Here is a 21,633-nt window from a genome sequence, read left to right as displayed (position 1 = left end):
TTATGTTATATATGTGTCAGAAAACAGAATCCAGGGACACATGTCTGCCCGGGGGCATTTTGAGTTATTGACAGATTCAGAAAGTACAGTTTCTAAGCTTTCCAATGATGCCTTCCATGTGGAGATCTGACAATATTTGAAGAATGTGTGGCCTTTTGAAAGTGTATACTTCTTAAAACAGAAAAGGGAGAAAATCGCCCTCAAAGTTTTCCATCTCAGCTACTCTGGGTGTAGGGCGGGCACATAATGGTGCTCATTTGCATGACATTAAGGAAAGCCCTACCCCCTACTAGCTAGCACGATGCCACTTTCATGTAAACAAAGATCACCACGTCAATTTTCCTTCCATGCAAAGTATGCCCAACACAATTATGAAGTACAAAAATAAGTCCTAAATTATACTTTAACGTTTTGTGGTTGAAAAATTACACTGTAAGAAAGAAAGATAGCACAATGATGACACAACTAACACAACGCTAGTTTCATGTAAAGCCTTGGTCACAACCGGCCGTACCGTGCTCCTACGGCCGGTCTACACGCAAAAAACGCATGAAACGCATGAGAGCGTGCGTGTGGCGTGCTGATTTTCGAGCCGCAGACCGGCCGCAGAGGTTCTTTGTCATGTCAAACAAACTCTACGGGCGCTTACGTTTTTTCAGGTTGCAAGACAAACTTACGGCCAACGCGCGTCTTTCTCCATGAACAACAACAAAAAAAAAACGCAGCGATTTGGGAAACGCCAAAAATCACGCGGCCAAAAAATCGTACGTCCGGTTGTGACCTAGGCTTAACCAAACCACAACACTCTCCGTTACATGCAAAAATAACCACACAGCCTTAGATTAATAAACTCACCCCATCAGAAAGAGAAACGGCGCCTTGCACACACCAATGCCTCCGATGGAATGTAATCCTAGAACGGTCCGTGTATCATCCGATCATTCAAGTATTCCATTCAATCTGGAAAACGAGGTTGCGTTTTTTTTTGCTAGAAATGGTTATCTCTGATGTAAATACCGTGTGTCTGTTTGCTTCGCGGTGTTTCAGCTCCTCTGCGCTCTGTTTAACTTCCTCATTCCATAGTGAAATTACATGCCTGTATGCAGCTAAGTAGCCATGCGCTCAGCCCGTATCATACAGCTGATTCGCGAAAAAAAAACAACAAAAGACTTAAATCATCATGTGAATGGCCCATATGGTAATTTACCCACACCCCCCAGCAGGCTACAGTCCTGACAAAAACGAGACAATTTGCAACAAAAAATGTATGCTTTTCCAACAAAACAATCTATTATCTGAAATACTGATTGCATTCTTCAAGATCTCAACTTGCACATGATGAAAAAAACCAAAAATCACAAATTTCGAAAAAAAAGGCTTCTTTTGCGATTATCTCGGATTTGTTTCGGCCGACATGTGTCCCTGGATTCGGTGAGGGGTCACATATGAAGGAAAGGAAACGCAGGACCAAACTAATAAATATTGGCGCCTGGCGAGCACCTTGGTGTGATCAGCTGTTCGTTTAGCGACAAAATGATGGAACGGTCAGTGCACGCTCAAGGTAAACCTGTAGATGGCGGTAATGCAACACTGTGGATACCAGCTGCCGTAAAACCCAAAAGAAGGTGGTAAACCTGCGCATGCGCACACGGACTTCCTGTGTCTGCTTGACTGCGCAAGGCGAGCGATTTCATGCATGTTATTCGCTTGGGAATCCCCTCAAATGAAATAACTTCCCAGCCCCAGATTGGCCTGATACTTTTAGATATTACAGAAATAAACATATATCACAATGACCAAATTTCAGAGGGAACTAAATTTCACCGATTTTATGAAATCGAAAGGCCGTCTGGCTTTAATGATAGAGCCATTAAAGTGATGGAAAACAGACAGGACTATTTTTTTTGTCAGGGAGGCCGCTATAACTCCATCGTGCGTGATGTCATTTTCCACGAGTGCATGCTATACTAGACTGTAGTATAATATTATGATCTAGCATGACTTCTCAGTCAATTTGTTTGCATTTCTGCACAAAAATTACGGCAGTGCAGTATTAGAAAACAAAGTCGGGATCATGTCTGGCTTCAGTCGTCGTCTCTGCCTCGTGTCTCGCTTCTTCTCAGTGATTTTTTTTTTTCTCCAATACAAGTCGTCCACAAAACAATCTTCTATAAAGTGCTCACTACACAATTTCCGGTTTTTTCCAGGAGTAAAGTTTTTTTTTTTTTTTTTCTTTTCTCATTTTATTTGATGAAGCTTGGCCAAACGTCTTGGTTCCTTCAAAGGATAGCCATGATGCCATGACAGTCCTGGTGCATTTACCCATGAGAAGATCTAGACGAAGACACTACTCCTTCACAAACCACTCGAATTATACGTCTGAAAATGTAATACACGGACAAAATAATGCTTGAAAAAAATGGACAGTGATAACAGCTTTGGCTGCACGCAGTGGTGGATCCAGGACGGAATGAAGAAGACGTGCGTCACGCAGCGCCGCCCTCGTTTTCGTCTCCTGATACAGCCATGTATCTGGCTAAACCAGTACGGCCGCACCCGGGGAAATGGCCCAACGGAGGGATGTTACAACTTTAGCATGTTTTTTAAGCTAAAGTCTGCTTAATTTTTTTTCCGTCTAGAACATCTTGTATTAACGTACAGTGATATTTCATAACCCCGTAATTTCAAAATTTCCTGGTTAATAGCTTGCTAGTTCAGTCTGTAATGCCGCTTTTCCACTACAAACGCGGCTGAGTTGGGCGGAGCCGTGCCGTGCTGAGTCGGGCTGAGCGGGGCTGTTGGAGTTGCATTTCGACTACAACCGCGCTGAACCATGCTGGCTGGAAGTGGGTGGACACATTGGGTGGAGTTAGCGAAAGTGGGTGGACGTCAGGTGATGTCGTTAAGCAGCGCAAACAGTGACATCAGTGATCTTTTAAGCGGTAGTCTCACAACCCGAATAGTAAACAATAAACATGGAGGACATGGTGTCGTTAGTGTTGCTGGTCTTGGTGCTGTGGCTTGTTGTCACCGGCAACGCCAACAGATACTGGCAAGAGCGTATAGATGAGGCGAGGCGCATAAGGCTTCAGAAATTCTCGTAATTCGTAATTCTTCTCCTTCCGGGTTTACGGTGTTTACAGATCCCAGCGCGCTCGCGGGGCATGTGGGGGCATGTGAGGACACTCCCCCTCACCAATCAGTGCACAGGGGAGTGTCTGCTCACGCCCCCAGCCTCACTCGGCACGGTTTGGCTCGCTTCAGCCCCACTCCAAAACGGTGCGAGTTTTAGGGGCTAAGCAGGGCTGAAGCGAGCTGAGTCGTGCTGGTTTTTGGTAGTCGAAACGCGAGCCGTGTCGGGCTGAAGTGAGCTGAAGCGAGCTGAAGTGAGCTGAAAAAGGGTAGTGGAAAAGGGCCATTACACCATCTCCACGTGCCACGCCACGCCCACACAGAGCGAAGAGAGCGCGTTGCTCCACCTGCATGTATTTTCACCGTTAGAGTCCTGTTCATACATGTCTATGATCCTTTGCTGAGTCGCTCGCTCATTGAGCCACTCGGTTCGATGACGGTTCCTTTACGGTATAATAAAGTTCTCGGGCAAGTAGCTGGAGGACACTGAATTTTGCTTAGTCACCGAATCTATTCTTGTGATTTTAACTTGTTCGAGTTAAATCTTATGCGTTGAATATTGAAATAGAGCAACTGAAGGTTAGTTCTGAGGTGTTTTTGTTTTTTTTTTTTGCAGGTGTGAGTGGAAACTGGATCGAGATTGCGTATGGGACGAGTTCAGGCGCAGTGCGTGTGATAGTGCAGCATCCAGAGACGGTTGGATCCGGACCTCAGCTGTTCCAGACGTTCACAGTCCACCGCAGCCCCGTCACGAAGATCATGCTGTCTGAGAAACATCTTGTGTCAGGTAACATCGCTCTGCCGAGCAGTTGTGTACAAGTGAATTATCCTAAAGACTGATTTTTATCCCCCGCTGGCTGAAAGGCCTGAAGGGGGATTACTGTATGTCGTGGCGATGTCTGTCCCGGGAAGGGTGCTCACCTTCTGAAATCAACTTCTCTCACAATTTTTGGAGGAATTTCACGAAACTTGGCAGAATTCTTTGTTATACTGTATGTCGGTAATACGCAGATTGCAATTTCGTTCAATTTGGTCACATTTATCCAGAGTCCCAGCCCTTGATTAACAAAATTATACTTTGACAATTTCATGAGAGTGTGTTTTCCTTCTGAAATCGACTCCTCTCACAATTTTTGGAGGAATTTCACGAAACTTGGCAGAATTCTTTGTTATACTGTATGTCGGTAATACGCAGATTGCAATTTCGTTCAATTTGGTCACATTTATCCAGAGTCCCAGCCCTTGATTAACAAAATTATTAGGGCTGTAACGATATGCGTATCGAAATCGAAATCGCGATACACAGAGCCACGATCCGTATCGCGATACAAGAAGGCAGAATCGCGGTACACCCTTTCAAACTTCTCCTCAGCCCAAAAACAGAGGCGTTTCCAAACTTCAATTTATGAATACTTTACTTTTTATTTGAATTACATTTTAAACTTACTTAAATTACTTTTTTTTTAAATATCTATTAGTAAGTTGTTTTTTCGCCGACCTGCGACAATCTTCTGCAAGTCACGCAACGTCCACACTCGCCACTGGCAGAGCATTCATTTCTTTTAAGCGGTCGCCATTCTGGTTGCGACGCGGGGAGCGAATCTGTAAACAAGCAGCTCATTGGCTGGCTAGGTGTGCCACAAGCCAATCACAATCACTTGACCGGAAAGGCATGCAGTGTTGCCAGATTGGGCAGGTTTAGGTGCTTTTTGGCTGGTTTTGAACATATTTTGGGGTGGAAAACGTTAGCAATATCTGGCAACACTGAAGGCATGTCTGCTTGGGCGGAAGCCTTCTGCGGCAGTTACATTTTGACACGCGAGCAATGTTTCACCATAAAAATTCCGTAATTTCCATCTGTTTTCCGCGATCACAGAAAATCATTGGCCCTATGAGAGTGAGACAGTGAGAGAGCCACCCCCCCAAAAAAAAAATCTTAACGGATTTACACGATTTGGAAAAATGACTTTTTCAGAACCGAAAAAAACAGAGCTTCCGGCTCAACAGTATTATTTTGAGAAATAAAACAAATTTGGATATACATTTGTTCATTTTTGCATACATATTACTCATTCTCTGCAGTGGTCTGAATTATTTGTTATTAAATAGTTAATGTAAGTAAGTAAATGTTAATAAGTCAAGTTTACTACTTTAAAAAAACATTTTAAAAAAAATCGTGGGCGTATCGAATCGCGGGTCAAAAATCGCGATACGAATCGAATCGTGAGTTGGGTGTATCGTTACAGCCCTAAAAATTATACTTTGACAATTTCATGAGAGTGTGTTTTCCTTCTGAAATCAACTCCTCTCACAATTTTTGAACAAATTTCACCAAACTTGGCAAAACGCTTTGATATATGTCGGTAGTACGCATATTGTAATTTTGTTCAATTTGGTCGCATTTTACCAGAGTTGTGGCCCTTGGTTAACGACCTTGTACTTTCACTATTTCATGAAGGTGTGCTCGCCTTCTGAAATCAACTCCTCTCACGATCTAAGGACGAATTTCTCGAAGCTTGGCGAAAGGCCTTGTTATATGACGGTAATATGCATATCGCGATTTAATTTGATTTGTGAAAAATTTCCCAGAGTTTTGACCCTTGATTAAATAACTTGTACTTTGACAATTTCATGAGGGTGTACGTTCTTCTGAAATCAACTCCTCTCACAGTTTGTGAAGGAATTTCACCAAACCTGGCAAAAGGCTTTGTTATGTGACAGGTATACGCATATTGAAATTTCGTTTAATTTGGGCAAATTTTACCAGAGTTATGCCCTTGATAATTAACAAACTTTGGCAATTTCGTCAAGGTGTGCTTGCTTTCTGAAATCAACTCCTCTTACAATTTTTGGAGGGATTTTACGAAACTTGGCAGGATTCTTTGTTACATGTCGGTAATACACATATTGCAATTTCATTCAGTTTGGTCAGATTTTACCAGAGTTATGGCATAGTTGCCAGCGGGGGATATTGCGCTCTCTGAGCACTCTTGTTTTTTTTATACACAGGAAAATATCTTTCTCTAGTTGACACTTTAATAAATTGCTTTAATAAAAAGTCGTTTCCTGAATGAAGGAAACCGGAAGATTATGAACAGGGGGGGGAAGAAACGGCTGTATGATTTTGTGTGTTGCAGTGTGTGCCGACAATAACCATGTCAGGACATGGACAGTGACTCGCTTTAGAGGCATGATCTCCACTCAGCCTGGATCCACACCACTGGCTTCCTTCAAGATCATCTCGCTGGAGGAGACCGAGAGCCACAGCAGCTACTCCTCCGGCAACGACATAGGTGAGACGACCATCCTCGATATAAACCAGAGGAAACCCAGTGTATACACAGCACCACATAGCATTGATTATTTCCCTACAGGCCCGTTTGGAGAGCGAGACGACCAACAAGTCTTCATTCAGAAAGTCATTCCTATAACCAACAAACTCTTTGTGCGTCTCTCCTCCACTGGGAAGAGGTACGTGCAGAAGAAAATTGTCGCGCACCTGGTATGCATATGGAACGGAAATAAAGAACCACGCAAATGAAACCGGTTCACCATTTACACCCGAATCAGTTTTATGAATTCGTTCTGACGTCACTCCAGGTGCTCAAACCTGCACTCGTTTTTATACAACGTTGATAAATGATTAATCAAGCTTTATTTATTCACCTGAAGGATCTGTGAGGTTCAGGCAGTGGACGGCACCACCATCACGTGTTTCACGGTGCGCGAGTGTGAAGGCTCCAGTCGTATGGGCTCCCGGCCACGGCGTTACCTCTTCACTGGCCATGCGAACGGCAGCATCCAGATGTGGGATCTAACCACAGCCATGGACACGGCCAACAAGAACGACGGCAAAAGCAAACGTGACGTTGGTGCGACACAGTATAAAAATATCAGTTCATTTGCTCTACTTGGTTGCCTTTAGAACAGATTTAATTATTATTATTTTTTTCTCTCTCTCTCTTCAAGAAGTGGGCGGGCCGACAGAGGAGGAGCTTCTAAAGCTGCTTGATCAGTGTGATCTGAGTACATCACGCTGTGCCACACCCAACATTAGTCCCGCCCCTTCAGTGCTGCACCACAGCCGACTCCGAGAGTCCTGCTCCAGGTCAGACTCCCTGCAACCATAGCACAGATGTTTCAGATGCAGGGAAATACTCGCTGAGAGCCGCTTTAATAGACAAATGAAATCACCTGTGTGTGTGTGTGTGTGTGGATATACATTGGGGCAAAAAAGTATTTAGTCAGTCACCAATTGTGCAAGTTCTCCCACTTAAAAAGATGAGAGAGGCTAGGGCTGTGCGATGCCCCCTTAATTGGCATCGACGATATTTACAGTGCAAACATCGTGATGGACGATGATATCGTGTGCGGGGGGGATTTTAATACCACGTTATTAAATATATTATTATTATTAAAAGTATTAGATACTCATCCGAGGCTTTGGCACGTAAAGGGAAAAAAAAAAGTGCTAGGTGATGTGGAATATTTGGCCTTGACAACGGATATGTGGTCCAGCTGCAACATGATGCCCTATATGTCAGCTACCGTACATTATGTGGACCGAGAGTGGGCAATGCAGTCCAAATGCCTGCAGACGAGTTTCATGCCAGAGACACATTCAGCGGACAATTTAGAAGACGCATTGCGCGAGACACTTGCCGAATGGAAAATAGAGGAGAAAAAGATCGCCTGTATAACAACGGGGCGAATATTGTCACAGCCATCAGGCAATTGAAATGGCCGTGGTTAAGTTGTTTTGGGCACAATTTGAACCTGGCCATAACCAACTCGCTTGCGCAACAGAGGGCCAGTACAGACCGAGCGTTTGGAGTTTGCCGAGCAGTCAACACTGCGTTTGCGCACAGCTGGCTTCGGAGAAATGAGCTGCGCAAAGCGCAGGTAGAAATGAACCTCCCCGAGCACTCACTGATCACGGTAAGATATTAATCTGCTCTAACAATGAAAGACTAGTATTCAAACTATGAGAAGAAACTACACTTAAGCTATTACTCATTGTTTATTTACACCATATCAATTGAAGATGCGTTTCGGCCTTTAGTGCGCACTTGAACGCGCTAATTTTCCCAATTTATTAGTGTTTGAATTATTGCACCAGCTTTTAAAATCATGATTTAATTTTTTTTTTTACTGTCTTTACATTTATCAGAATCACCTTCATTCTTCCATTTGGTTTGACATTATGGTTTAGAGTGGACCATTTTGTGTCTGAAAGTAGGCCTATTTACCAGATTAAAGTTATTTGACTTCTGCCGAAGTCTGCGCTTCACCGCCGTTTGATAAGGTGCAATATTTCCCGACTGAAGTCGTTAATAGTGGCTATTTGTTTGAACAACATGACAAATTTTACATTAAAAGTATAGTGTAGGCTAAAAAATGAAGTCGAAATTTATTATTAGTAGCATACTGTATTTGTGTAACCATGTTATGTTCACTAGCACGTCCCTGCACCATAGCCTACGTGAACAAGCGGTAATAGGATATTACTTTATAATGATTTATATAATTATGTATTTATATATATATATATATATATATATATATATATATATATATTAAACAAAACTAACTAAACTAACAAAAAACTAACTTTTTAGGTTAAATAGGCCCAGATGATACCGTATATGCATGTTTATGACAGGAGGGGGCGTGGTATCACGATGGTGGCTCTCCATCGTGATGGATGACCACCATCGTCGATGGACGATGGCATCGTCTATCGGCACAGCCCTAAGAGAGGCCTGTAATTTTCATCATAGGTACACTTCAACTATGAGAGACAGAATGAGAAAAAAAAATCCAGAAAATCACATTGTCTGATTTTTAAAGAATTTATTTGCTAATTATGGTGGAAAATAAGTATTTGGTCAATAACAAAAGTTCATCTCAATACTTTGTTATATACCCTTTGTTGGCAATGACAGAGGTCAAACATTTTCTGTAAGTCTTCACAAGGTTTTCACACACTGTTGCTGGTATTTTGGCCCATTCCTCCATGCAGATCTCCTCTAGAGCAGTGATGTTTTGGGGCTGTCGCTGGGCAACACGGACTTTCAACTCCCTCCAAAGATTTTCTATGGGGTTGAGATCTGGAGACTGGCTAGGCCACTCCAGGACCTTGAAATGCTTCTTACAAAGCCACTCCTTCGTTGCCTGGGCGGTGTGTTTGGGATCATTGTCATGCTGAAAGACCCAGCCACGTTTCATCTTCAATGCCCTTGCTGATGGAAGGAGGTTTTCACTCAAAATCTCACCATACATGGCCCCATTCATTCTTTCCTTTACACGGATCAGTCGTCCTGGTCCCTTTGCAGAAAAACAGCCCCAAAGCATGATGTTTCCACCCCCATGCTTCACAGTAGGTATGGTGTTCTTTGGATGCAACTCAGCATTCTTTCTCCTCCAAAACACGACAAGTTGAGTTTTTACCAAAAAGTTCTATTTTGGTTTCATCTGACCATATGACATTCTCCCAATCCTCTTCTGGATCATCCAAATGCTCTCCAGCAAACTTCAGACGGGCCTGAACATGTACTGGCTTAAGCAGGGGGACACGTCTGGCACTGCAGGATTTGAGTCCCTGGCGGCATAGTGTGTTACTGGTGGTAGCCTTTGTTACTTTGGTCCCAGCTCTCTGCAGGTCATTCACTAGGTCCCCCCGTGTGGTTCTGGGATTTTTGCTCACCGTTCTTGTGATCATTTTGACCCCACGGGGTGAGATCTTGCATGGAGCCCCAGATCGAGGGAAATTATCAGTGGTCTTGTATGTCTTCCATTTTCTAATAATTGCTCCCACAGTTGATTTCTTCACACCAAGCTGCTTACTTATTGCAGATTCAGTCTTCCCAGCCTGGTGCAGGTCTACAATTTTGTTTCTGGTGTCCTTTGACAGCTCTTTGGTTTTGGCCATAGTGGAGTTTGGAGTGTGACTGTTTGAGGTTGTGGACAGGTGTCTTTTATACTGATAACGAGTTCAAACAGGTGCCATTAATACAGGTAACGAGTGGAGGACAGAGGAGCCTCTTAAAGAAGTTGTTACAGGTCTGAGAGAGCCAGAAATCTTGCTTGTTTGTAGGTGACCAAATACTTATTTTACCGAGGAATTTACCAATTAATTAATTCATTAAAAATCCTACAATGTGATTTCCTGGATTCTTTCCCCCCATTCTGTCTCTCATAGTTGAGGTATACCTATGATGAAAATTACAGGCCTCTCTCATCTTTTTAAGTGGGAGAACTTGCACAATTGGTGGCTGACTAAATACTTTTTTGCCCCACTGTATACAGTAGTGTAAATATAGAAGACAATTTAAAATGATGGTATGTGGTTCTACTAGACTCGCAGAATAATATGCAAATGAGGAAAACGTGGTGTTGTATTGAACGCAGCTTTTCACCAGAGTGAGTTTGTTGCACAAAACGTTAGACGCCGTTAGACTCGCCTGAGGAGCACTTACAATAAGTTCGTCCTGAGGGACGAATACCTGCATGCTAGTAATTGGGTTAAAATGACAGGATACACCCGAGTATAACGTTCTTTCCTTCAGTCTCCAGCTGCAGGCCCAAGAGCTCTTGGCTGAGAGCGCCACATACGGCGCCGTGCGTCCATACCGAGAGAGCCCGCTGCTGGCTCGCGCCCGGCGCACCGAGAGCTTCAGTAGCTATCCAGACTTCCACACGTTCAACCTGGCCAAAGTCCTGAGGGAGCACGGCGGGCACTGCAGCGGCACCGACGACGACAGCAACGGAGACACCGCAGACAAGAGGAGCTCTGAGAGTCCAGCGAGCACTGCAGACAGCCCCAGAGACCCTCGCTGCAGGGCGCACTCCTCTGACGAAGGGACCGCGGAGAGTAGGAGGAGAGGAGCGCTCGACGGGAACTTCCTGGGACGGAAGAGGGCACCTCCTGTCCCTCAGCTGAGCTCTGCAGGGTCTGTAGGGAGTGAGGCAGGAGGCAGCGACTCCTCTAGCACTGCCTCGCCCTCTCCCACTAAAGCGTCCACTTCCCCACGGCACCGCAGGGGCCTGGACATGAGTGAGTGATGCTCGTGTGTGTGTGTGCGCGTGTGCGCGTGTGTGTATATATGTACTAAAATACATACTGAAGCAGTATTACCATATCCATAACCATGAAGGAGTGTCTCTGCTGAGAAAAGCGTCGACGGAGATGCAGGTCTAAAGCAGCAGGTTAGTGAATGAATATTTAATATGCTGTATACAACCCCGATTCCAAAAAAGTTGGGACAAAGTACAAATTGTAAATAAAAACGGAATGCAATGATGTGGAAGTTTCAAAATTCCATATTTTATTCAGAATAGAACATAGATGACATATCAAATGTTTAAACTGAGAAAATGTATCATTTAAAGAGAAAAATTAGGTGATTTTAAATTTCATGACAACAACACGTCTCAAAAAAGTTGGGACAAGGCCATGTTTACCACTGTGAGACATCCCCTTTTCTCTTTACAACAGTCTGTAAACGTCTGGGGACTGAGGAGAAAAGTTGCTCAAGTTTAGGGATAGGAATGTTAACCCATTCTTGTCTAATGTAGGATTCTAGTTGCTCAACTGTCTTAGGTCTTTTTTGTCGTATCTTCCGTTTTATGATGCGCCAAATGTTTTCTATGGGTGAAAGATCTGGACTGCAGGCTGGCCAGTTCAGTACCCGGACCCTTCTTCTACGCAGCCATGATGCTGTAATTGATGCAGTATGTGGTTTGGCATTGTCATGTTGGAAAATGCAAGGTCTTCCCTGAAAGAGACGTCGTCTGGATGGGAGCATATGTTGCTCTAGAACCTGGATATACCTTTCAGCATTGATGGTGTCTTTCCAGATGTGTAAGCTGCCCATGCTTTAGATATGGCTTCTTCTTTGAACTATAGAGTTTTAGCTGGCAATGGCGGATGGCACGGTGAATTGTGTTCACAGATAATGTTCTCTGGAAATATTCCTGAGCCCATTTTGTGATTTCCAATGCAGAAGCATGCCTGTATGTGATGCAGTGCCGTCTAAGGGCCCGAAGATCACGGGCACCCAGTATGGTTTTCCGGCCTTGACCCTTACGCACAGAGATTCTTCCAGATTCTCTGAATCTTTTGATGATATTATGCACTGTAGATGATGATATGTTCAAACTCTTTGCAATTTTACACTGTCGAACTCCTTTCTGATATTGCTGCACTATTTGTCGGTGCAGAATTAGGGGGATTGGTGATCCTCTTCCCATCTTTACTTCTGAGAGCCGCTGCCACTCCAAGATGCTCTTTTTATACCCAGTCATGTTAATGACCTATTGCCAATTGACCTAATGAGTTGCAATTTGGTCCTCCAGCTGTTCCTTTTTTGTACCTTTAACTTTTCCAGCCTCTTATTGCCCCTGTCCCAACTTTTTTGAGATGTGTTGCTGTCATGAAGTTTCAAATGAGCCAATATTTGGCATGAAATTTCAGAATGTCTCACTTTCGACATTTGATATGTTGTCTGTGTTCTATTATGAATACAATATCAGTTTTTGAGATTTGTAAATTATTGCATTCTGTTTTTATTTACAATTTGTACTTTGTCCCAACTTTTTTGGAATCGGGGTTGTACTACAAACTTCTCCAGTTCTGAAGCACTTTAGTGTCCGTTAATATTCGAACCCCTGTACAGGTGAAATGCTACAGGGCTAAAACACAAAGACTGGAGACAAAAGTCCCACATCACTACAGTGAACTCACTCTTTCAGTGGGTTCCCTTCTTCTTCTTCTTCTTCTTCTCTGTAAAGCAGCCGCACTTTATTTTGCTCTTTTTCACATTTAACGAAGGGAATAATCTCAAATCTATTGCAGGTGCCTTTTTCAATCAAAATGTGAGCTTATTGCAGTTCTTTTCCGTGGATAGTTTCACAAAGAGGGATCATGTTCAGTGAAACAGGCTAACTTACCTTGGTGCACTACCAAACCCTGTTTCCACGGTTACTGAGACTTTTGAATGAGGTGGAGATGCATTAAACAAACCAGACTGATGCAGGAGGACTGGAAGGTTATGCGTTTAATTTTGCACTGCTGGAAGGCTATCAGCACGGGGATACAGAGCTCTAAGGGGTTGGGTTTATTAGAATATTAAACTCCGCCACAGCATATTTACTCATGAGGTTTACACACGGTCTAAAAACATGCTTTCTTTCTTTTTTTGCAATCGGTACTCGTTAAATCAGAACCTGTTAAAGTGTACATATGAATCGGGAACGTGGTAATGTTATATGGCTGTAATATGCATATGTTGTGGGGGGAGGGAATAAGGATACAGAATATAACCCTAATTGTATTTGCACTTACAACTGTGTTTGAAGTAAGCTCTCTCTCTTTTTTTTTTTCCTCTCTATCGAAAGATGGATGGATAGATAGATAGAGCTATTCAGAAACAACTGTTAAAGTGCCATTCCACCATTGGATGTATTCTTTGGCATAAAATACAATATATTTTATGACAACATGACTAGACAGAGAAATCTTTTAGCTTCAAAATGATATATCAAACATAATTTTTTGACAACGACAAGTATATTAATTTTGCGACCAAAGTCACCTACCCTTTTAATTTCCGCGCGGTAGTGAAACGTGATGTCATTGCCAGGTTCCCCTTCTTGTGTACCACGTGTCGGTCTATTTTTAGACCAGGAAACCCCCAAAGTGAGAGAGTCATTTCTCCTCGTATATGGGGGCCAAAAAAATTGCGAAAAATTTTGAGTTAATCTTTCAGTTAGCTAGATTTATTGGTATTATTTTTATCGCGTTCTATCCGCCGTTGCTGATAATATGTGCCACGTCACATGGTACACAAGAAGGGGAACCTGCCGATGACATCACGCGCGGAAATTAAAAGGGTAGGTGACTTTGGTCGCAAAATTAATATACTTGTCGTTGTCAAAAAATTATGTTTGATATATCATTTTGAAGCTAAAAGATTTCTCTATCTAGTGATACCATTTATATCTCATCTCATCTCATTATCTCTAGCCGCTTTATCCTTCTACAGGGTCGCAGGCAAGCTGGAGCCTATCCCAGCTGACTACGGGCGAAAGGCGGGGTACACCCTGGACAAGTCGCCAGGTCATCACAGGGCCGACACATAGACACAGACAACCATTCACACTCACATTCACACCTACGCTCAATTTAGGTTAATCTAACCTGCATGTCTTTGGACTGTGGGGGAAACCGGAGCACCCGGAGGAAACCCACGCGGACACAGGGAGAACATGCAAACTCCACACAGAAAGGCCCTCGCCGGCCCCGGGGCTCGAACCCAGGACCTTCTTGCTGTGAGGCGACAGCGCTAACCACTACACCACCGTGCCGCCACCATTTATATATGTTGTCAAAATATATTGTATTTTATGCCAAAGAATACATCCAATGGTGGAATGGCACTTTAAGCTAATTAAACTTGTTGAAAGAAAGCGCTGTCATCCCCCAGCTATGTTTACAGCTTTAACTCGAAGAGTGACTTCTTGTACAGGATATAACTATTGACGTGGCGTATGATAAATACTTTTACTCGTAAGCCATTACGCAGAGCTTGATATTATTAAGATACGTATTTTACACGATTTGCGTTTAAAAAAAATATAAAGAAGGATTTATTAAAAGTCTTTAATGCCCACTGGACCTGTTTCAAGTTAAAGAAATGTTGAGTATATGCAGAACTGGGTTATTAGTGTTTTGTAAATGAATTGTTGGTTATTTACAGGCAGGAAGGACATGTTAGGGTCCGGGTGAATACGGTTAATATCGTTATAATGCTCCTTTTTTTTTTTCCCTTCCTTTTTCACCCTTCTTCCCCCTCACATGGCCTGTTGTACGTACAGGGTGTTTCAAAAAATGTGATATTTGAGATGTAAATATCCCGGAAACTACATAGTCGAGGCAGATGAAACCGAACAGGCTTAATGTCGAGATTTATTCCTCAAAATGTGAACAAGAAATTCAAAAGATATGCGAATTCCATGACTGATTTTCACAAATTTTCAATACGCGCGCCGCCCAAGACCCGGCGCACATCAAGTCGGTAGTTCAGGTCCTGCCGAACACGCTGCAGCATGTCTTTGGTAACAATGCATTTTTAGAGGATTCGGTCATAAATGCACGCTGCACGGTCTTGTTTGAGCGTACTCGAACGCATGAAACGCCTTTTCTTTTCCAGTGAATGGCATTTCTGTACCTAAAAAGATAAAATCATAAAATTTTGACCTGTTTCCAGACATGCTGTTAAAACTCGAGGTCAATTGAACAAGACATGGCAAAGTTATTAGATTGTGAAATGATATCAAATGTTTTGAAACGCGCTGTATTATTGGTGGGGGAAAAAAATCTTCGGAGTTTTCGTTCCTTCATGAGCATCACTGATATTTTAACATGGTCTAATAATGAAAACCTCCTAACAGTCCAGATTAACACAGCATCGTTTTCCATCTGTGATTTCAAGCAGTTGCTGTGTAACGATCGCAATATCGTACTTTACTTGGACATACAGTGGTGCTTGAAAGTTTGTGAACCCTTTAGAATTTTCTATATTTCTGCATAAATATGACCTAAAACATCATCAGATTTTCACACAAGTCCTAAAAGTAGATAAAGAGAACCCAGTTAAACAAATAAGACAAAAATATTATACTTGGTCATTTATTTATTGAGGAAAATGATCCAATATTACATATCTGTGAGTGGCAAAAGTATGTGAACCTTTGCTTTCATTATCTGGTGTGACCCCCTTGTGCAGCAATAACTGCAACTAAATGTTTCCGGTAACTGTTGATCAGTCCTGCACACCGGCTTGGAGGAATTTTAGCCCATTCCTCCGTACAGAACAGCTTCAACTCTGGGATGTTGGTGGGTTTGCTCGCTTCAGGTCCTTCCACAACATTTCAATTGGATTAAGGTCAGGACTTTGACTTGGCCACTCCAAAACATTCACTTTATTCTTCTTTAACCATTCTCTGGTAGAACGACTTGTGTGCTTTGGGTCGTTGTCTTGCTGCATGGCCCACCTTCTCTTGAGATTCAGTACATGGACAGATGTCCTGACATTTTCCTTTAGAATTTGCTGGTATAATTCAGAATTCATTGTTCTATCAATGATGGCAAGCCGTCCTGGCCCAGATGCAGCAAAACAGGCCCAAACCATGATACTACCACCACCATGTTTCACAGATGGGATAAGGTTCTTATGCTGGAATGTAGTGTTTTCCTTTCTCCAAACATAACGCTTCTCATTTAAACCAAAAAGTTCTATTTTGGTCTCATCCATCCACAAAACATTTTTCCAACAGCCTTCTGGTTTGTCCACGTGATCTTTAGCAAACTGCAGATGAGCAGCAGTGTTCTTTTTGGAGAGCAGTGGCTTTCTCCTTGCAACCCTGCCATGCAAACCATTGTTGTTCAGTGTTCTCCTGATGGTAGACTCAGGAACATTAACATTAGCCAATGTGAGAGAGGTCTTCAGTTGCTTAGAAGTTACCCTGGGGTCCTTTGTGACCTCTCTGACTATTACACGCCTTGCTCTTGGAGTGATTTTTGTTGGTCGACCACTCCTGGAGAGGGTAACAATGGTCTTGAATTTCCTCCATTTGTACACAATCTGTCTGACTGTGGATTGGTGGAGTCCAAACTCTTTAGAGATGGTTTTGTCACCTTTTCCAGCCTGATGAGCATCAACAACACTTTTTCTGAGGTCCTCAGAAATCTCCTTTGTTCGTGCCATGATACACTTCCACAAACATGTGTTGTGAAGCTCAGACTTTGATAGATCCCTGTTCTTTAAATAAAACGGTGCCCACTCACACCTGATTGTCATCCCATTGATTGAAAACACCTGACTCTAATTTCACCTTCAAATTAACTGCTAATCCTTGAGGTTCACATACTTTTGCCACTCACAGATATGTAATATTGGATAATTTTCCACAATAAATAAATGACCAAGTGTAATATTTTTGTCTCATTTGTTTAACTGGGTTCTCTTTATCTACTTTTAGGACTTGTGTGAAAATCTGATGATGTTTTAGGTCATATTTATGCAGAAATATAGAAAATTCTAAAGGGTTCACAAACTTTCAAGCGCCACTGTAACAAGCCTAAGGTTGATGATACACGGGGCAACTTTTTGGGCAATGTTGCCGAGCAATGTTGCTGGCAACGGGCAACTAGGTGAGACACAGGGCAACTTTTCAGGGCAACTAACAATGGGCAACAACAGTTAGCAACGGCAGTTTACAGTTAGCTAAAAAAAAATCGAGGTCTTAATTTTTGCTGTGACCATTTAATCAAGCTGTCAGTTGTTTTTTAGAGCTTTGGTGAGGTAAATTCCTCCATATAGAATATTAAAATAACAACTTACCGCCGTAAAAACAGATGAGGAGTCTCTCCATCTCTTCACTCCACTGACACTGAGCGGCCGCCATATTTGTTTGAAATTTCTGATCCGAACCTCACCGGAGGTCACATGACTCGATACTCGCGTTCTGATTGGCTTATCTCAAAAAGTTGCCAGAGATTATCAAAACCATTCAGAAAGAAACAATGTTGCCCAATCTCAATAGAAAAGAGTCAAAACGCAATTGCCCAGCAACATTGCTCGGCAACATTGCCCAAAAAGTTGCCCCGTGTATCATCAACCTAACTTGGTTACTAAAGAGTGAGCGAGTGAGCGTTTTTTTTTTTTTCTTTAATGTATAACTACACTTTCCTGGGATTAGCAGCTATACAGTACATCATGACTCTGTATTAACCTCCTGGACTGACTGACTGACTGACAAATTATATATTCTTGTTTCACGGTTTAAATTTACTAATACTATTGATGTATAAAAGCTTATGGCTGCTATAACAAAGGTGTTCAAGGCTATCGGTGTATCCAGGTTATATTCTGCACTTGATTGATCGCGGAGTTAATAAAATTTATTATTATTATTATTATTATTATTAATAAAACAAGGCCAGCGAGTGAGGCATGGCTGCGTGAAAGCGGAAAGATCCAGTATTTTAGTCAAAGGAGTTCAGGAGGAAGTGAAGTGTAATACTAATCAAGGTACAAGACTGGCTTAAAATCCGTGCACACCTTTGTACTTTTGCTGACAATAAAGAAATGACAAAATCTAAGAATGCATTCAGTCATGATTTTAATACAGCATGTTTACCAACACAATTTGACGCATGTAAATCTTTCCTTCGAATACATCACTACCTGACATTTAATGTGAAAGTACACGCTTATTTGTACAAAAAAAAAAATGCATATATAAATTACTCAATAAATAATACTGATATTCTCTTTACAAATCTCATAAAAGAGCAAACGGACATATTTGATGATTGCTGTTACAGGAGCATGGAGCGGGATGTTACTCTTAGGATCGCTATATTGCTATAATAAGAATAGAATATATAATACAGGTTTAAAATGACCCCTATGCATCTAAAATTCACGTCGAACATTATAAAGACAGCATGTAATACAATACTTACTGTTTGGTTGGCATTGTCACAATTATTTCTGTTAGTGTATATTGCTCTATCTAGTACTCACAGAGTCACACGAGCGATATTTTCCCTTACTAGCGTCCTATAAATACACACATACAGGATCAGAAATGACTTCCGAGACCCAGACGGCGCTGGATTAATGGATGTGGGGAAGAAGACGAGCAGCGCGCGATGGTTTGTTAAAATCCTGACGAGTCAATAGTTTATTAACGACTACATAAACCGTGCCTATAGAAAATCATCAAACCCTGTGAAAACTTTTTTCTTCTTTTTAAAGCTGTATAAACACTCCCAGTCCATTTTAATCGGAACTCAGTGCTGATTCTAAGATCTGTTCTTGGATGCAGGAGTGGAACTCAGTGTGTTGTTGCATGCTGAGATGCTTTTCTGCTCACCACGTTTGTAAAGAGTGATTTACTATATCCTTTCTGGCAAAAAAGCTCAAACCATTGACTCTGGCCATTTTCCTCTGACCTCTCTTATCAACAAGGCGTTTGTTTCCACCCACGGAACTGTCGCTCCCTCACTCACTCAGTGTTTTTTTGTTTTTCGCACCATTCTCTATAAACTCTAGAGATTGCTGCGTGTGAAAACCCCAGGAGATCAGCAGTTTCTGAAACGCTCAAACCAGTTCGCGCTTTATAAACTTACTTGAGTGCAACCAGTCAAACACCAGGTTAACTGCTCAACCTGACCAACTGGTTTTGATTATTTCAGAATAAAACCAGCTCTTTCTTGAAGATTCTACTACTAGTGGTTATCAGTCATACTGCAAAGAATTCACCAAGGCTTTAGCTTAACTTTTCCTCTGAGTACGGGTTGATGTAGAAAGCGCACGGCACCACCAACACCTTGCCGAACTCGGTCCGTCCGAACTGTACGACCAAGCCAGGAGGACGTCAATCAGAGACGCTACCAAGAACCCAACAGCAAGTCTTTACGGCTGGCACTGATCTCACAAGCTTTACACAAACGTGTACATTCTGATGCCATGATGTAAAGGTTCTTTGGTCAGAGGAGACCATAACTGACCTTTCTGGACTGAACTATAAACACAACACACCACCGATAATACACCATGTCTACTGTGAAGCATGGTGGTGGTAACATTATGTTGTGGGGGTAAACCTGCATCCCTCTGCTAGACATCTGAATTTATAAGTAAAGCAACTTTGAATTTCAAAAATGTATGATGATGATGATGATTTTCTATGGGCACTGCGTATATCTGTCTCAAAAGTTCTAAGCTTAATCAGGAGTCAGAAACCCAAAACGTATATATTTTCTTAAATACTTAATTTCTTATAAGAGAAAATTCTGTTAATTATTAAAAAATACTTCCCCCGGTTGTTTGAGTGGGAATTTTTGAATAATTTAAGTTTCAATTTAATAATTTAAAGCTAGACGGCCTTCCGATTTCATAAAATTGGTGAAATTTAGTTCCCTATGAAATTTGGTCATTGTGATGTACGTTTAATTCTGTAATATCTCACAAAATATCAGGCCAGTCTGTGGCTGGGAAGTTATTTAATTTGAGGGGATTCCCTAGCAAACAGAGGATGTACGTGTGCATGCACAGGTTTATCTTTGACTGTGCACTGACAGTTCCATCATTCTGTCGCTAAATGAACAGCTGATCACACCGAGGTACTCGCTGAGCGCCGATATTTATTAGTTTGGTCCTGCGTTTTCCTTTCCTTCGGATATAACATAACGTCTTTTCTTCTCGCTTTCCGTTACTGTAGTCGGTCTTTCACGTTTCATTCGCACACTCCATTTTTCTCTCCTGTTTCAAATTTGTATCCCCTTGAGCGATCAGGGAAAGCCCACCACCATGTCATGCATGACGTAGGATCTTGAATTGGGTCATGGTGAAGCAGGAAAAAATAGCGGAGAATTTAGGGCCATGTGGCCTTAAATTCATTCATTAATTTTTATATTAAAAAAACACCAAACAAATAAATTTGAAGTCTGTGATTTGAATTCAGTTGCTTTCAGTCCACTAAACAAAAGTAATTGGGTGTCGGGGAAAATTCTTTTCATGACCTACACTTGAAAAATCTGAAAGGCAGTCTAGCTTTAAATCATATTAAATAATTTAATTCCAAATCAAATGATTTCTTTTCCATTCTCCATAATTCTGGAGCTGTCTTCCAGGCTTAAAGACAAATTGGCCAAGATAACGTTTAAATCCAGATGAATAGGGATGTAACTTTTCCTGATATGAACTGAAGGATTGACGGTAGACCCTGCTGGAGGAGGAATGTTTTGTATTTTCTGATCCTCGCTGATGGATTTATCAGGTCTGTGAACAAAGTTGTACTTGTTAAAACTACTTAAGACATAAAGACAGGAATTGTTCACTGTGTTACTTTTATATACTGGTGTATGTTCAGTACCATGCTGAGGTTCAGCCTCTTACGCTAAGAGAAACGCTGCATTTAAAATAATACGAGTTACGGTTTCCTCATTAGGAAGCAAGAAGAGAAGCAAGAAGTCTTCAGATGCACACAGAGCTACTGAAAGAGGTAGGTGCCTTATACATTAAAGGTGTATTTCTAATGCGTCTCTAATTCTTAAAGGGGTGGTATGAGGAATAAAAATTCCATGAGGAATAAATGGTGAAGCTGTGCGTACAGTGTAGAAGCCAAGTTCAGCGTGGCAAAGGTTCAAGCTGCTAAACAGCAGCAGAATAATTCACTTTTTTTCTGATAATAGGGCCAAATCTACTGTGTGTGTGTGTCTCAAAATGACCGGTGGAGAGAGCGAAAGCTCTACAGGTGTGTGTCTGTAAATGCTGGATGCTCTTTCTTCGATGACCCGAAACCCTTCAGGGAGTCTGCAAACTCGTCATCTCCAGCATACTGCAAAACAGAACATGTTTCACGATGACCACGATGTAAAGACCGACAGTCCAGTCTGTCATAACATCTCTGTATCACATCAGCACA

The 21,633-nt window shown here is 42.0% G+C and overlaps 2 protein-coding genes across 5 annotated transcripts in view; one reads left to right on the top strand and one right to left on the bottom strand.

Annotated features, from left to right (window-relative positions):
- Positions 1-11,360, top strand: part of kctd3 (potassium channel tetramerization domain containing 3) — a 54,008-nt gene extending 42,648 nt beyond the window's left edge. For all 4 annotated transcript variants that reach the window (XM_060933492.1, XM_060933490.1, XM_060933491.1 and 1 more), the window contains 6 exons: positions 3,749-3,919; positions 6,270-6,425; positions 6,507-6,603; positions 6,805-7,004; positions 7,102-7,240; positions 10,701-11,360. In XM_060933492.1, coding sequence (XP_060789475.1) covers positions 3,749-3,919; positions 6,270-6,425; positions 6,507-6,603; positions 6,805-7,004; positions 7,102-7,240; positions 10,701-11,196 — 1,259 coding nt within the window. In that variant the 3' untranslated portion in view covers positions 11,197-11,360. The remainder of the gene's footprint in view (positions 1-3,748; positions 3,920-6,269; positions 6,426-6,506; positions 6,604-6,804; positions 7,005-7,101; positions 7,241-10,700) is intronic.
- Positions 11,361-20,707: 9,347 nt separating this feature from the next.
- ush2a (Usher syndrome 2A (autosomal recessive, mild)) overlaps positions 20,708-21,633 on the bottom strand; it is a 500,620-nt gene continuing 499,694 nt past the window's right edge. The window contains exon 72 of the mRNA XM_060934842.1: positions 20,708-21,546. Coding sequence (XP_060790825.1) covers positions 21,457-21,546 — 90 coding nt within the window. The 3' untranslated portion in view covers positions 20,708-21,456. The remainder of the gene's footprint in view (positions 21,547-21,633) is intronic.

This window comes from Neoarius graeffei, chromosome 11 (genome assembly GCF_027579695.1).
Source record: "Neoarius graeffei isolate fNeoGra1 chromosome 11, fNeoGra1.pri, whole genome shotgun sequence".
NCBI lineage: Eukaryota > Metazoa > Chordata > Actinopteri > Siluriformes > Ariidae > Neoarius > Neoarius graeffei.
The sequence above is the reverse complement of the archived record's forward strand: the minus strand, read 5'-3'. Positions and strand labels throughout refer to the sequence as shown.